The sequence below is a fragment of the Camelina sativa genome, chromosome 10, assembly GCF_000633955.1.
Source record: "Camelina sativa cultivar DH55 chromosome 10, Cs, whole genome shotgun sequence".
In the NCBI taxonomy this organism is placed as follows: domain Eukaryota; kingdom Viridiplantae; phylum Streptophyta; class Magnoliopsida; order Brassicales; family Brassicaceae; genus Camelina; species Camelina sativa.
The window spans coordinates 11866721-11881193 of record NC_025694.1 but is presented as its reverse complement, the minus strand read 5'-3'; the positions used below and the strand labels follow the sequence as shown (position 1 = coordinate 11881193).

Sequence of the window (14473 nt, the reverse complement as noted above, 5' to 3'; positions counted from 1 at the left end):
GAAACGCGGAGCACGTGCTCAGACATCCGGAGCACATGCTCGGCGGTCCATAAACCCTAAACTGTCGTTTGAGCCCAGAATCGCAGACAAGCATTAAAGAACAGGAATGATAAGTTCACAAATCACCTACACATCAACTTTCGCAGGTCTAGGATAATTTGCCCACTAATGTCTTTTCTAGCAACCTATTACACTTTTGATGAATAGATAAACCTAGAATCATAGATTGGGTGATCAAATCAACCTAAGCATTAAGTCTAACAATAGTGAAGACAATCGATTATATAAAGCCCTATTTGTGTTCTGTTGCTAACCCATGAAACCCCTTTTGAAACCCCTAATCTAGCAAAGAAAACTACTCAGACATAGAGAAATGAATCATAGCAAAAGATGAGAAATTCAATGACATAAAAATAAAAAGGGTTCAGAGAATGCTTCACAAGGTAGCCGCTCTTCTCCCTCTCACAAAAACGTCGCTCAAAAAACCAAAAGAAAAGGTATATTATCTCTCCTAAAAACCCTAGGTTAAATAGCATACAAGTAGAGAAAAATAAGGAAAGATTCCAAATTCAAATCTCCCTATTAAAAAGCGATCTCAGCCCTCTTTCTCTCACAAAGGATCGCCTAAAATAAGGGGAATTAGGCAGGGAATCGGCGCCTAGATGCTTACCACGTGTCGTCATGAAACCGTAGAGTTGGGAGCATGTGCTCGGAAATCGGGAGCATGTGCTCCTGGGTCTAAAATCAGCTTTTCTGCTCCAATTCAACTCCTTTCTGCTCTGATTGCTCCTGCTGTTCCAATCCTTGCTTTTAGCTTCCTAGCCTCGTATTATAACCTGAAAAGGACTCAAACAACTACAAAACTATCAAATAAACGGGGTCCAAGTGAGTCAAAACCGTAACATATCAGGTAAGTTAGAGAAGATAATAACAATGAAGGATCAAGAACAAGCGGCTAACAAGAGGCACGGCAAAATGAGATTGCTAGACAGCCTGCTTAACAAGACTGAACTAACACCCGCTGAAGTCCTACTTAGAGACAAACTCGTTGATCAAATGTTGACAAACATTTAGGTTTTAATATTCTATCTCTTGTTTGGTTAACTCTTGCTTATCTCTTGTTTGGTTAACTCTTGCTTATCTCTGGTTTGTTTAACTCTTGTTTATCTCTTGTTTGTTTAACTCTTGTTTATCTCTTGTTGTGATTAACTCTACTTGTCTTCTTCTTTTGTTTTAGGTTTTGGGACAACATATAAAGGTGTCTCGTGAAGGGCAACATGTTGGCGTGTTGTTTTTTAGTGCTGTGTTTAAACCCGTGAATGGTTTATGATGTCTTTCACGGGCTAGTATTTGTTGTCATAGATGTGTTGTTTTCTTGTTGTAAGGAGTAAGGACTATCACGGCTTGTCCAACCCGTGAATGGGTTATGAGTTGTTGTCGTTAATGTATTGTAACCCGTGAATGGGTTTTGTTTTATTGTGTCTGTTGTAAGGTCTATATATTTATGAATGTTGTGTCTTAGTATCATCGGACTCTTCATTTTCTTTATATTCTTCTCATTTCTTCTTATCATCATTTCATCTTGTTAAATATTCAAACCCATTTCCATTAATACGTACCCATTTCTATTACAAAAAAAAATTTCCATAAACCTTGCAACAAGAAACCATCTCCAATACTATAAGCCTTCCAACAAACTCAAATTGTCAAAAATGTCTGATTGGAATTCGGATCAAGAAGTTGATGAAATTGTAGAGGAGGAAGTTGATATTATAGTGGAGGAGATCCAAAACAACTACATTCACCCGGAAATACCACCTGCTCCAATAATCCGAAGAGTTCACATTAATAGAGACCGCGAAGAAGGTCACGCTCGGTTATAAAATGATATTTTAGTGATAATCCGACTTACACTCAAGCTATGTTTCCGCCGTCGCTTTAGAATGAACAAACCATTGTTTATTCGTATTGTTAATGCTATGGAGAATGAAGTTCATACTTCAGACAAAGGCGAGATGCTACTGGAAGGCTCGGCCTTTCTGCACTTCAAAAATGTACGTCAGCTATTCGTATCATGGCGTACGGATTTTCGACAGATGCGGTGGATGAATATTTACGACTCGCTGAGACAACCACCCACAAATGCCTTTTACATTTTGTTGAGGGAGTTATAAATCTTTTTGGAGACGAGTATCTCAGAAGACCTACAACGGAAGACCTCCAACGATTGATGAATATTGGAGAACATCGTGGTTTCCCCGGAATGGTGGGGAGCATAGATTGTATGCATTGGGAGTGGAAGAATTGTCTCACTTCATGGAAAAGACAATATTCACGTGGATCTGGTAAACCGAGTATCGTACTAGAGGCTGTGGCATCACAAGATTTATGGATTTGGCATGTATTTTTTAGACCACCAGGTTCGTTAAATGATATCAATGTCTTGGACCGCTCCCCGGTGTTTGATGATATCCTAGAGGGTCGTGCTCCGAGAGTTACATACGTTGTCAATGGACGGCAATACAAAATAGCATACTACCTCACTGACGGTATCTATCCCAAATGGGCAACTTTCATCCAATCCATTACACTTCCACGTGGTCGAAAAGCAAGACTCTTTGCTCAATGGCAAGAAGGATGTCGTAAAGATGTAGAGCGTGCATTTGGAGTCTTGCAAGCTCGATTTGCAATCGTGAAAAATCCCGCACTTTTTTGGGATGAAGGAAAAATAGGGAAAATAATGAGAGCATCTATCATCCTCCATATCATGATAGTGGAAGACAAACGGCATGACTACAATTTCTACTATCCAACGGAATTCCATCACGGAGAAGGAAGCGGATCTTCTCATGTCGATTTATCATATTCTACAGATATGCCAACAAATCTACATAATATGATGGACATTCGAAATGAGGTTCATGATACAAAAATGCATGATCTTTTGGAAAAAGACTTGATTGAGCATATCTGGCAAAAATTTGGTGCAACCACACAATAATAGCAATGTTTCAAATTCTGTTTAATATGTTTAATATTCTGAATTTTATAAATTATGTTTACTATTTCGAATTTTGTAAAATATGTTTAATATTAATGTTGTAATATTTAATTGTTTTTTATTTTATATAATATAAAAAAAAAAATAATTGTTTTGTCATTTTATATAATTAAAGTTTGATAATTAATAAACACAAATTAAAAAATTATTATTTAAATGTTTGAACAACTTTCTTTTGGGTTCTTTAGTAATAGGGTGATTTTGTTTAAGTTTTTCTTAAAGTTATTTTATTTAATTTAGTATTAATTATATAATTAATTAATATGAGAGTAACTATAGTGGGTTATTTCATTATACAATTAATTAATATGAGAGTAATTATAGTGGGTTACTCCCATGGTCTTATAAGTAGTTGCTCACAAAATATTAATATATTAAAAAATTGAAAAGTAATAAAAAAAATAGGAAAGAGAGTTAGAATCGGTTCTGCTTGGAGCAAGCAATTTGAGAACCTAGCTGAACAACTCACACGACACTTAACTTTATATTATTGGTCAAATTTTTATTTTATAATTTATCAATTTGTTCAATATATTATTTTTACAAAAACATTAAAATAATATTTATGAAGTACTCATGTGAATGATGGTCTAAGGATACCTCACTCTCGAGTTTCAAGATCTCTTTCTGGAGGGTTTAGGCCGTGTATAGGTCTTAAAACAAAGTCTATGCCTTCAGCACCAATAGACTTGGATCATTTTTACAAGGATTCAAAATAAAATGCCACAAGTAGATTAAGACATAATAATATTAGCATAAAATTAAACTTGCAACAAAAAGAACAAAACCATAATACCAAACCAAACCGTTATGGTTTCTCCAAGTTGGAAGTCAATACCCGAACAAGTCAAGCATTTTTAAAACCGGGTAAAACCCGATTCACCAAAAAATGTCATCATGCCTTGGTTCGTTCTTGACTCCCCCAAAAAATTAAGGTAGTAAACTACTGTTTTTACCCTTTATACCGGATCGAATTTACCCTCGTCGACCAAAATTAAATTACCTACTCAAGTTTTTTAGCTGCGCAATATTTACCAAAATACTCTCCGAATCTTCCCTTAATTACCGACGTCGTTCACCAGCGCGGATGTGATACGGTTGACAGTGGCGCAAATACGGTTGTTGATGGCGGAGACAGTGGAAAGATCTAGTATTGCATCGGCGCTGGAGGCGTTTTACCCCAAGACCTGTATCGCAACGGTGAGAAAGCACGAAGGCAAATTCACAGAAGTGCCCTCGACGCCATCGGATGGATTCACTGGAACAACAGAGAACCCAACGGGCAAAAGAGGAATGTTTGAAGGATCCTTGCCGTTCATAGCGAGCTGAACTGCGTCGGCGTCGACGGTGGAGAACACGAGGAGACTGCCGGAGTTATCGGTGCAAGTTTCTTGAAGCATCAACTCTACATTATGCCATGTGTTGCTCTCCATCTGTGTAATTCAAGAACCAAAAAATTTTGCATTAAAAATTCGAATTATGATTTTGAAAAAGTATTAAAGATTTTGAAATCTCACTAACATTGATCCGAAGAAGAGAGGTGTTGTTTCCAGGATGTGATCCATTAGCGATATGGGCAACTTCTTGAAATGAACTCCCATTGAACAAGATCTCCAGCTTCAGCAGAGAAGAAAAAATCTCAAATTTGGATTTCACAACCTTTATGGATCAGTAGAACAGAGGAAGAAGATTCTAGTTTTTTTACTTTCTTACCTGTGAGAGACGTTGATTGTCACGGAGAAGATCAAAGACTTTGTGATGAGAATAAGGAAGATACGTGACTGACACGGCACAAGGAACAAAACCATCACTAACTGTCCTGGTTACGATTCTCACTGTGTCCTTTGTTGATGCTTGTCCGTACGAATTGCTTATGTTCAGGCAAAAAGTTTTCACCATTCTCTGAGACAGCTTCATCAAGTTCTTCCTCGCTGCTACAGAAGGTATCACTGAAAAAAAAAACACAAAAGAACGGATAAGAAAACCACATTGGTTGTGGAAGTTTGATGTTTTACTTGTGAAACAAGTCATATACCTCCAAGGTCAGTGATGTTTGTAGCCATGAGACTAGCCGTCCTTTCACACTGTCTCTTCAACACAGCTAGCCATCGTTCAGCGCCAAAGGCTACACCGCTCTTCACATACTCTTTAACAATCTCGCCCTGTTCTTGCTTCTCTTCTACTTCCACGTGCTCTACCCATGTGACCTCAGAGTATCCGTTAGCCATTTCTTGAATGATGCAACCAGAAGGTTTTCTCCGGTATAGTCCAATAGTAGTAGTAGCAGCAGTTGAAGCTTGTTTGACAAAACCGCGGAAGCTTTCGATCGGGAAATCTACAATTATCCATTTTCCTTTTTTCGCCTTACGCTCCACATATCGAAGAACGTAACCTTCTCTTGTTGGTAGTAATGGAGATACTACTTGAAACCCTGCATACATCTGTTTTCAAAAGAGAGACAAAGACTTCACTACCTTAAAAGATGAACTTATTTGATCACTCTATGTACTAACACAGAATACTCACCAGAAGAAGAGAACCATTTGTTCCAGACACTTTAGAAGATATGATCTGAATCAATTTGGCGCTTGACACTATCGGGCAGAACAGTTCTGACCATTGACCCTTGGAAGCAAAATTGTAACATATCTATGTTAAAATGTGAGTTTTTAGAAAATATTTTTAAAGAAATGCGTTTTGACTTGTTCTTACAGCATCAAGGAATGCTTTGACGAGGGTCATGCTGTTCATCATGACAACTGCTTTAGCTCTTGAAGCTTCTCTGCGAAAACGATCATCATCATCCATTGGAGGCCATAAGAACATCTTCTTATACTCTTCCTCGTTCAGACACACACTCTCATTGCATAATTGCTTCTTAGTCCACAAGGGCTCATTGATGTCACACATGGTAACTAATTCTTGACAGCAAGAAACTGCAAGTTCCATCGCAATAGCCTTTTCTTCTTCTGCAATCAACACGTCGTTATTGTTGTTGCTATCGGTCTCCGGGAAGAAACAGGCAATCTCTTGTGAAGGAGGAGGAGGGTCGACCCTCATTGAAACAATGCGGCGTAACCGATCAAGCTGCAACGTATAATAACACTATAAGTCTATAACAGTTTGATACAGTAGATAAAACATCAAATGTTTTAAGATTAATTCATTGGAATACCTCTTGGCGGAGGCGAGTGTTTTCGAGGCGGAGGTTGTTGCCACAAGAAGAGCAAGAGAGGCACTGTGAACTTGACTGAAGTTCTTGACTCTCAATTTTAAGAGTATCGTTCTCTGCTTTTAGCATTACATTAGCTCTACTGTCTTCTTGTGCCTGTTAATTAATCTCAGTATTAGCATTTAACATATATGGTCCAGAGCTAGATTATCTAAACTCCGATACTTATAAACCGGTTTATATGGTTAAAATCAAGCCAAAGAACATTAAAGAGTGAACTTTTTACCCTGATTTGGGTACGTTTGTTTTGAAACCAAAACTTGACTTGTAGAGGCGTGAGACCAAGTCCTTCACTTAATCTCAATCTTTTGCTTTCACTCGGATGAGAAGTTTCTTCAAACACTCTATACACCAAATTAATTAAAATAGTAAACATATTATCTCATCATATAACATCGTTTTGAAATAGTAACTACATATGTGGAATAAAGGAAACGGCAAGAAGACGTACGCTTCCATTTCTTGAATCTGTTGAACAGTGTGTCTATGGTAACGACTCCTCTTAACAGGGAAAGACTCTTGTTCGATTGCAGTACAATTCTCCACCAGGTAATGATGACCCGACCCGGTTGACACACCCGACCCGCTTCCGATCATGCTCATCACCCCGTACTCTTCTTCTTTCTAAAAACCACCGAAACAACAAAAAAGTCATCAACTTTCTATTAAAAACCAAGTAGAAAAAAGTTAGGGTTTTGGTTGGAAGCAAGGGACGAACCGGTGTCATGTCAGGGAAATTAAGGTTATCGAAAGCAGTAAACTTTAGATTAGGATTTTGGATTGTTGCTGTCGGAGACGAAGAAGAGGTTGAACCGAAAATCTTGTCGGAATATGAAACATCTTCGCTAGGCTTCATCACTTGATAATCTCCGTGCATCACGGTTTTGTCTTTCGTTTCCATTTTTATTACAAAATTACAAGAAGAAGAAAACAAAAAGAATGAAAGAAGAGTGAGAGAGAGAGAGAGTTCAAGGGTTTTGTTTTCTCACTTCATCTTTTTGCTTCTTCACTCTCAATTCTTTATCTTGTTTTGGCTTCAGAGAGAAACTGAAGAGAGAAAAAAAAATCACTAAAATACTTACTTACCAACTAAGAAGAGTAAGTAAACGGCGTCCGTTTATGTTTAACGGCGATATTTAACGGAATGCTGATAGACAAAACAGCTTGTCAAACACTCTTTACCTTTGTTCTTTTTTGCCCTCGAAGGAAGCAGAGTGTCAAATCAAATCTTCGCCAGACGATTCCATAAAGTCAACAAACTTTGGTTCTCGGTCAAACTTTATTCCTTACGCGCTTTCCAACCACGTTACTTATCTTACGGACCCCTCACGAACCAAGTCCGACGAGTTAATACATATGGTACTACATAAGTATGCATGTTATTTTGTAGGATTTACATTATTTTACTCTACCGAATATAAAATAAAAGAGTACATGTTGAAACTTGCCGCAGTTGAAGAACTTTAAGATACTACAATTGTTGCTAAGCTTGTGTTATTATTACAATATTGGAGGTTTGCGACAATAACAACGGTATGTGATACAAACATATATAACTTCGCCTTTTGATTTGCACAAGTCAATGCAAGATTGGACATTACACCTTGGCTTAAGGGATATCACGCGGAGGTATCCTTCCTTAACGCATTGACACTTGTTCTGCTCACACTTGATGTGGTTCTTTGTTGCACAGTTTAGATTAGTGCAATCAGAGTCGTTGTTGCAAGATTGTGCAAGAATTTGCGTCCCTGTCAAGATTTAAATATGTTATTGCTCATGATGATATGTAACATTGATGATGAAGATGATTATAGTGACGGTGATGAATGTAACTAATAAACATATGATCCAAAAATCTTACATGTTGAGAAAAGCATAGAAACCTATAAATATTAAAGTCGCTGTCAGCATTTTTTATTGAACACGTTTGTATTTATTTTTTCTTGAGTTTTGATTTGGTGGGTAAAGTGGATGATTTGGAACCAAGTCGCCTTGATCTAGTGGTAAAAGGAGAAAAGTCCTGTCACCTGGGTTCGAGTAGCATTGCTCACGGGAATTCGAAATTTAACATGGTTTCCCCCGGCTCTATGAGATTAGTCTTTGGGTCTAGGAAGCCTTATGATCACTTCTGAGTTATAAAAAAAAAGTGGATGATTTGGAGACTATTTATAAGTGTAAGAAAACCAACCATAAGCAATATGTTTTGCAAACTGTTTTACTGGTCAATGTTTGCATTTTCTTTTTTGGTAAATACCGTTTCTTTAATGTAACAAGATTTTATACCTAAGTTACTTTAGAAAGAGTGGAAAATTTACTATTGTATCTTGTCTTGTGATGCATATGATAAATTAAAAATCACATACTTTTATGCATAGATCACAATATTCACAATTAACTTGGGCATAGGCCGGATCTCAATTTCTCTTTAAGGTCAATTTGATATTCATTTTTCCCAATGTGATCATCTTTAAGGCCAATTTGATACATAACGTAGACAAATGAAGAATGAATCTGAATATTAAGTGAGAGAAAATAATACGAACTAAGGCTTAGGTTTTTAGTCAAATTGGCCAACTTAAATATTATTGTAACAGTATGATATAAATCGATATTAAAAATATAATATTCCATATTTGAAAGAGTATCCGTTACATAAATTACATGGGAGGTTTGTGACAGTAACAACGGTTCATGATACAAGCATAAGCTTGTTCACCTTTTGCCTTACAATAGTCAATGCAAGTAGCCACACCACAATTGGTATTGGTATCATCTGGTAAAGCCACAAATCTTTCAAGCGGGCATTCACAGCCAGCATTCACACACGTGGGCTTACCAAATGGTGTTGGACATTTGAGTCTAATGCAATCAGCGTTGTTCTTGCAAGGTAGATATCCAGTTCGTGCTAGAATCGGTGTACCTGTTAGAATCATATAATTGATATTATATTATCCATATTGGTGAAGTAGAGGATCAATACAATTGAAAAATAAAATCTGTTGTGTAAACTCACATGTTGAAAAAAGTATAATACCAATGAATATCAAAGCTGATTTCTCCATTTTTATTGTGTATATACTTTTCTTTTGTTAGTAATGATTTTGATATTGTTTGCACATCTAAGATGATGTGTTTACAAACTAAACGATATATATGCATTTTCTCTTATACCGTGGCAAATTACTTTTTTACTTTTTTTCACTTTAAACAATTTAGTTTGGTGATGTGTTTAATTTGTGGAGATTTTCTTCTATTTAAGTTTATTTTTGCAATCAATACGTCAATCTTATTAAATTTAAAATGCTGATCCTTATATCTTTTTGGTTTTTTTTTCCTACAAAGATGTTTCTAATTAAGAATTTAAGATGACTGAAAGAATATTATTTGTTGAGAAAGGAACAAATTGATTGGTATTTTGGTTCAGTAAAATATTAGAGTGGTTAAAATACTCAACCTTGCTTCTTCATCAATTTTGCAGAATGGAGATATTTCAAGAAAACAAAAAAAGACAAAATTGTTTTTTTTCAGGTCTAATTACCAAACCGACCATAAATCCAATGTTACAGGAACACAAGTCTTTGTCCTAAATAAAAAAGTGCAATCTTCATCTTCAACAATTCAAGAGAGATCAGTTCCAAGTTTTACTGGTTACAACAAGAAAGAATCATATAAGTTTTTACTTGTCTGCATATATCAAGGTTGAGCCGGAGTAGGAGCCGGAGCCGGAGCCGTAACCGGAGCTGTAGATGGAGGAGATTGTTGCTGCGGCGGCTGCGGTTGTGGCTCGAGATGTTCAGACTCTTTCTTTGCTTCAGAAATTTCAGAGGGTTTCGATTCATGTTCGGCTTCCTGTGTTGATGATGCAGCCTTCGGTGATTCAGACAAGTGAACTCTAGCAAACTCATCAACCACTTTCCTCTTGTCCTCTTCTTCAGCCATACCAGCTTTCTCTTTAGCCTTTTGTCCAACTTCTTCTGCAACTTTTGCCACTCTGTTGTAGGCTCCCGTGACCCATGTAGCACCTGTGAGCACATACCGGTTCTTCATTATAGCTGAACCTGCATTGCTCACTGTCTGCTCCGCAGCAGCGATTGCTGATTTGGTTTTCTCCGAGACTTGGTACTTCTGATCAACTTCCCTGACTTTTTCTCCCACAACGACTGTGCCGGTGTTGATCTTATCCGTGAAACCGATCTTCTTGTCAAAAGATGCGACTTTGGCAGATGCAGTAGATGTTAGCTGGTGTTTCTCATCAACACTCTTGGCTTTGGCTATGGCGTCTTTTCCAAGTATAAAGCCCTTTGCAAGCATGCTGCTCACAACATCTTCAGCTTTTCTCAACACAGAGTCACCTGCCCTGGGAGATTTGCTGCTGTCCTTGGGTTCCTGGGGAAAGAGGGAATAGCGTTAGAGTTTTAATTGTGAAAAAATGTCAGAAGAGATGATGAATAAAGAGCTTACTAAGGAAGCTAAAGCCTCCGGGGATAGATGGTAATCTGGGGCCATAGTGACAATAACTGAAGAATCAACAATAGTAGCTCCCTGAAAGAATTGCACAAATACTCAAAAGTCACTCAAAGGAAGCTAAGTTGATAAAAGAAGAACTGATACAAAAAAGCGGAGAAGTGGAAATTACCGAGAGAAGAACCGCAGTTTCAGCTCCTTGTAAATCCTTGAAAGTAACATACGCCAGCTTAGTCCGCTCAGTTTCGCTGTGTTAAAAAAAGAGTTAAGAAACCTGAAGAAGTAAAAAGCTTGTAATCTAAAAGCCTTCCAAAAAAGGAAGGAAGGAAGAAGTAGAGAGGAAAGCAAAACCAAACCTCTGCATCTCGAGGTACAGAATATCACCAGAAAAGGAAAAGAACTCCTTGAGGTCTCGGTCGGTTGCTCCTAGAGAAACGTTGCTCACTTTGACAGAAGTCATCTGCACAAGAGAGAGACACGCAAACTCGTGAGAGAGACTTAAAAATACACTAGCTTTCCTTTACCATACTCTTTAACATCTAAGACATTGGGTTCCTTATCATACACAGACACATCCCTGAAGCAACCCAAACTGACTTTTCAATCACCAAATACAATGATCAGAAACACAAACAAACAACAATGTATATCATCAATACAAGAAGATAAAAAAAGAAGCTCATAATCTTAAAAGATATAATCAAAATATTGAAAAAAGCTAATCTTTGTCTCAAAACTAAATTTAACAATATGCGGCACAACAGATCAGACATTACAGAAAATGCTCAAACTAGGTCTCCTAAACAGTGATTTTCACCCAAAAAAAATCAAAAACTGAAAAACTTCGAATCGTCTAAAAAATAAAAAAAAACATTTAAAAACCAAAATCCAAAACTAGGCGGATGGATTCCTTCCTTCACCCAAAAATTAAACGCCATTTTTTTCACACATCTTAACAACAATAACACAATGAACAGATCTATATATATTCACATATTCCTCAAACAAAAAAACACCAACTGGTTTCAAGAAAGTGCAGAGAACAAAAATGGATCAGATAAACTCACCGACATGATGAAGATCGCTTTGACGCGGATTGAAACTGAAGATTGTTCCTTTTTTATTTTGGTCTTCTTCTCAGGAACAAATTTGAAACGCAATAAAAAAAAAAAAAAATCAAAAGAGAGAAAAATCTTTGGGGGTCGCGGATTTGATGTGAAGAAGAGGAGAAAAGAAGAAAAGTGGACCCTGTTAAAACGCCTTGGAAAAACGAGTCTTATTCGGGTTTGGCACGTGATATGGTCGGATCCTTCTCACGTGCCATTATTGTTGTAATTTATATAATAAACACTTTCCTGATTTCCCCAAAATCTACACCTTTTTTTATATATAATATTTCTTAATGAAAATAATTAGATTCGCCCAACGACGTGGATAAATCATTTAAAAAAACAATATCAGTTTTTTAAAAAGTAAAATAAATAGTTTACTCTCCTATAATTAAACTTCTAGTACTTTTTTTTGACTCTTTTTATTCACGTAAAGTGTCGTCTATTGTGTGCATCTTACCATAGTCTCAAATCTATCATAACGATTGACCCGTGATGACAAAATCACGCTGTCCACCAATATCTACCATCTACGTGTGTCCGGACCTCAGAGAAATGTTGACCTCGCTTACACCATCTCCAATGCATATATCTCTATTTTTTCTTTTAGAACCGAGTAACTCTATAACAAAGCAATAATTAATGTAAAAAAATAGAAATGAAAATAGAGTTGCTCTAGAGCAATCTGGAGCAAATATTGCTCTATAATAGTGTTTTGACTCTAAAAATAGAGTAGAGTTGGAGATGTCCTTATAGCTTTGCCCCCTAACTTATGAATTTTGACATTTTTATTGAAAGGAAGAGACCAGAAGTGGATATACCGTTAAGATTCTAAACTATGTAGCCACTTTTAGAATATTATAGAAAAGTTATGGGTATGAAATGAAAAGAGAAAAATACCACTTAATACATCAACTTTCAAATATTGACAAAAATATTCATAAACTTTAAGGGAAGCCATTAATACATTAAGCTTTGTTGACTAGTCATTTAAAAAATAAAATATCGTTGATCAAGTCAAAATACACATGTCGTTAAATGAGATAACTGAGCAACTTCCGTTTACCGGCATGTTGTTATTGACTTCATCAACGATATTTGGTGTTTTAAACGTCAAGCCAACAAAACTTTATGTATTAAATGGACTCCCACAAAGTTCATGGTTTTTTTGGCTTAAATTTATATGTTGATGTATTTAATTGTATTTTATCTAACTTAAGTAGTCTAATTTTTTATTATTCACCTAATAATGACTAAGGATGTATTGAACTTGATATTTTAGAAGATTGTGAAGTATTCTGAAATCGCGTGTTATTTAATTGATGATTTTTAAAAAATCATATGAAATCCTATGTTATTAAATATGAAATTTATAAAACTCATTTAGAATCTCTTTATAAAAATCATCAATAAAAATCATTTAGAATCTCTTGATATTCAATCAATAATTTATAAATCTCACCTCAAATCTATTTCTATTCAAAAAATCACAATTTTTTTTAAAAAAGCTACTGATTGAAATTGAAGTTTCGTTTGAGGTGATGAGAATTCATATTGCTTTTGTATGGATGTAGATTACATTGGAACAACTCATCATGGACCAATAACTAACAAGCCAACGATGTTATGAGATTGGTGAAAGCTCTCTACTTTCTTCCTTTTGTCTGAATTGGAAAGCTCTATGTTTTCTTGAAAAACTTTGATTAGTCATTGCTTATTGTGTATATGTAGGTAGTACAGAGGAATATTGGAAGAGAGAAGAGGCAGCTCAAGTTATGGCTCTTGTAAGTGTAAAATTTTTGGTACAATAAGGTCGTTGTTCTTGTTTCTTTTTGGTTCATGTGGATTATAATACCTCTTTGGGGTTTTAAACCTTATAGTCATCATTATGTTTAACAAGAGTGAGTAGCAACAATTTTGAGGCTCATGAACTTGCCAGTAGCATACGTAATTTGTTTTGCCGATATCTATAAGCTTGGTTCCATTTAGTAAATAGCAATTGTGTTTCGTGATTCAGTTAATGGGGAAAGGACTTGGGCTAGGAGGTGGTGATGTTGTGGGGAACCATAGTAATCGATCAAAACTAATGTGGAGTGTTTTTGATAAAATTGGTGTTAACTACAGGTAATGGTAATAGTCACAATATTTTGGAAGATGAAATTGTTTCTTAACATTAACCAGGGACCTTTTTAATCTTGTGATGTTTTTTTTTTGATGTGAAATAATTATTTTTGGAGGGCTTTTAGTAAGCTTGGAAAACATTATAGCTGATTCTAAAGAGACAAAAGCTATGATATTTATGAAAGTACTGGTTTGTTCAAGTTGCTAGGCTATTGTAGTAAGGTGGCAAGCAAAAAGATCCAATATGTATCAAAACTAGATGTCTCAGCCACCTCTGCAGCGCAGCTTCCGACAACGGCGACGGTCAAAACATTCAGTTTACCGGTAACAATTGCTGGTAACAACTTCATACATTCTTTTGATAATTTTAAGTACTTTTTTAGTGGGCTGCTCTTTTTGAATCAAAGAATTCTAATATATGGGATTTCCCCATTCTTTTCATATGAGCTAAGGTTACTTTATTTGTGTATGTATACACTCACGATC

At 36.2% G+C, this 14473-nt stretch overlaps 3 protein-coding genes and 2 pseudogenes across 3 annotated transcripts; 1 reads left to right on the top strand and 4 right to left on the bottom strand.

Moving 5' to 3' along the window:
- Positions 1713 to 3001, top strand: LOC104720280. The gene is made up of 3 exons (XM_010438211.1): positions 1713 to 1876; positions 2005 to 2657; positions 2724 to 3001. The coding sequence occupies exons 1-3, from the start codon at positions 1713 to 1715 to the stop codon at positions 2999 to 3001; spliced, it is 1095 nt and encodes a 364-aa protein (XP_010436513.1).
- LOC104718561 lies at positions 3805 to 7309 on the bottom strand (annotated as a pseudogene).
- Positions 7794 to 8204, bottom strand: LOC104720279 (annotated as a pseudogene).
- Positions 8912 to 9399, bottom strand: LOC104718560 (putative defensin-like protein 307). Its single transcript, XM_010436325.2, has 2 exons — positions 9307 to 9399; positions 8912 to 9213 (listed from the first exon to the last, which is right to left on the bottom strand). Exons 1-2 carry the CDS (start codon positions 9353 to 9355, stop codon positions 8951 to 8953), a joined length of 312 nt encoding a protein of 103 aa, XP_010434627.1. The 5' UTR covers positions 9356 to 9399; the 3' UTR covers positions 8912 to 8950.
- On the bottom strand, positions 9799 to 12003 carry LOC104718559 (binding partner of ACD11 1-like). Its single transcript, XM_010436324.2, has 5 exons — positions 11825 to 12003; positions 11114 to 11217; positions 10930 to 11005; positions 10755 to 10835; positions 9799 to 10679 (listed from the first exon to the last, which is right to left on the bottom strand). Exons 1-5 carry the CDS (start codon positions 11828 to 11830, stop codon positions 9987 to 9989), a joined length of 960 nt encoding a protein of 319 aa, XP_010434626.1. The 5' UTR covers positions 11831 to 12003; the 3' UTR covers positions 9799 to 9986.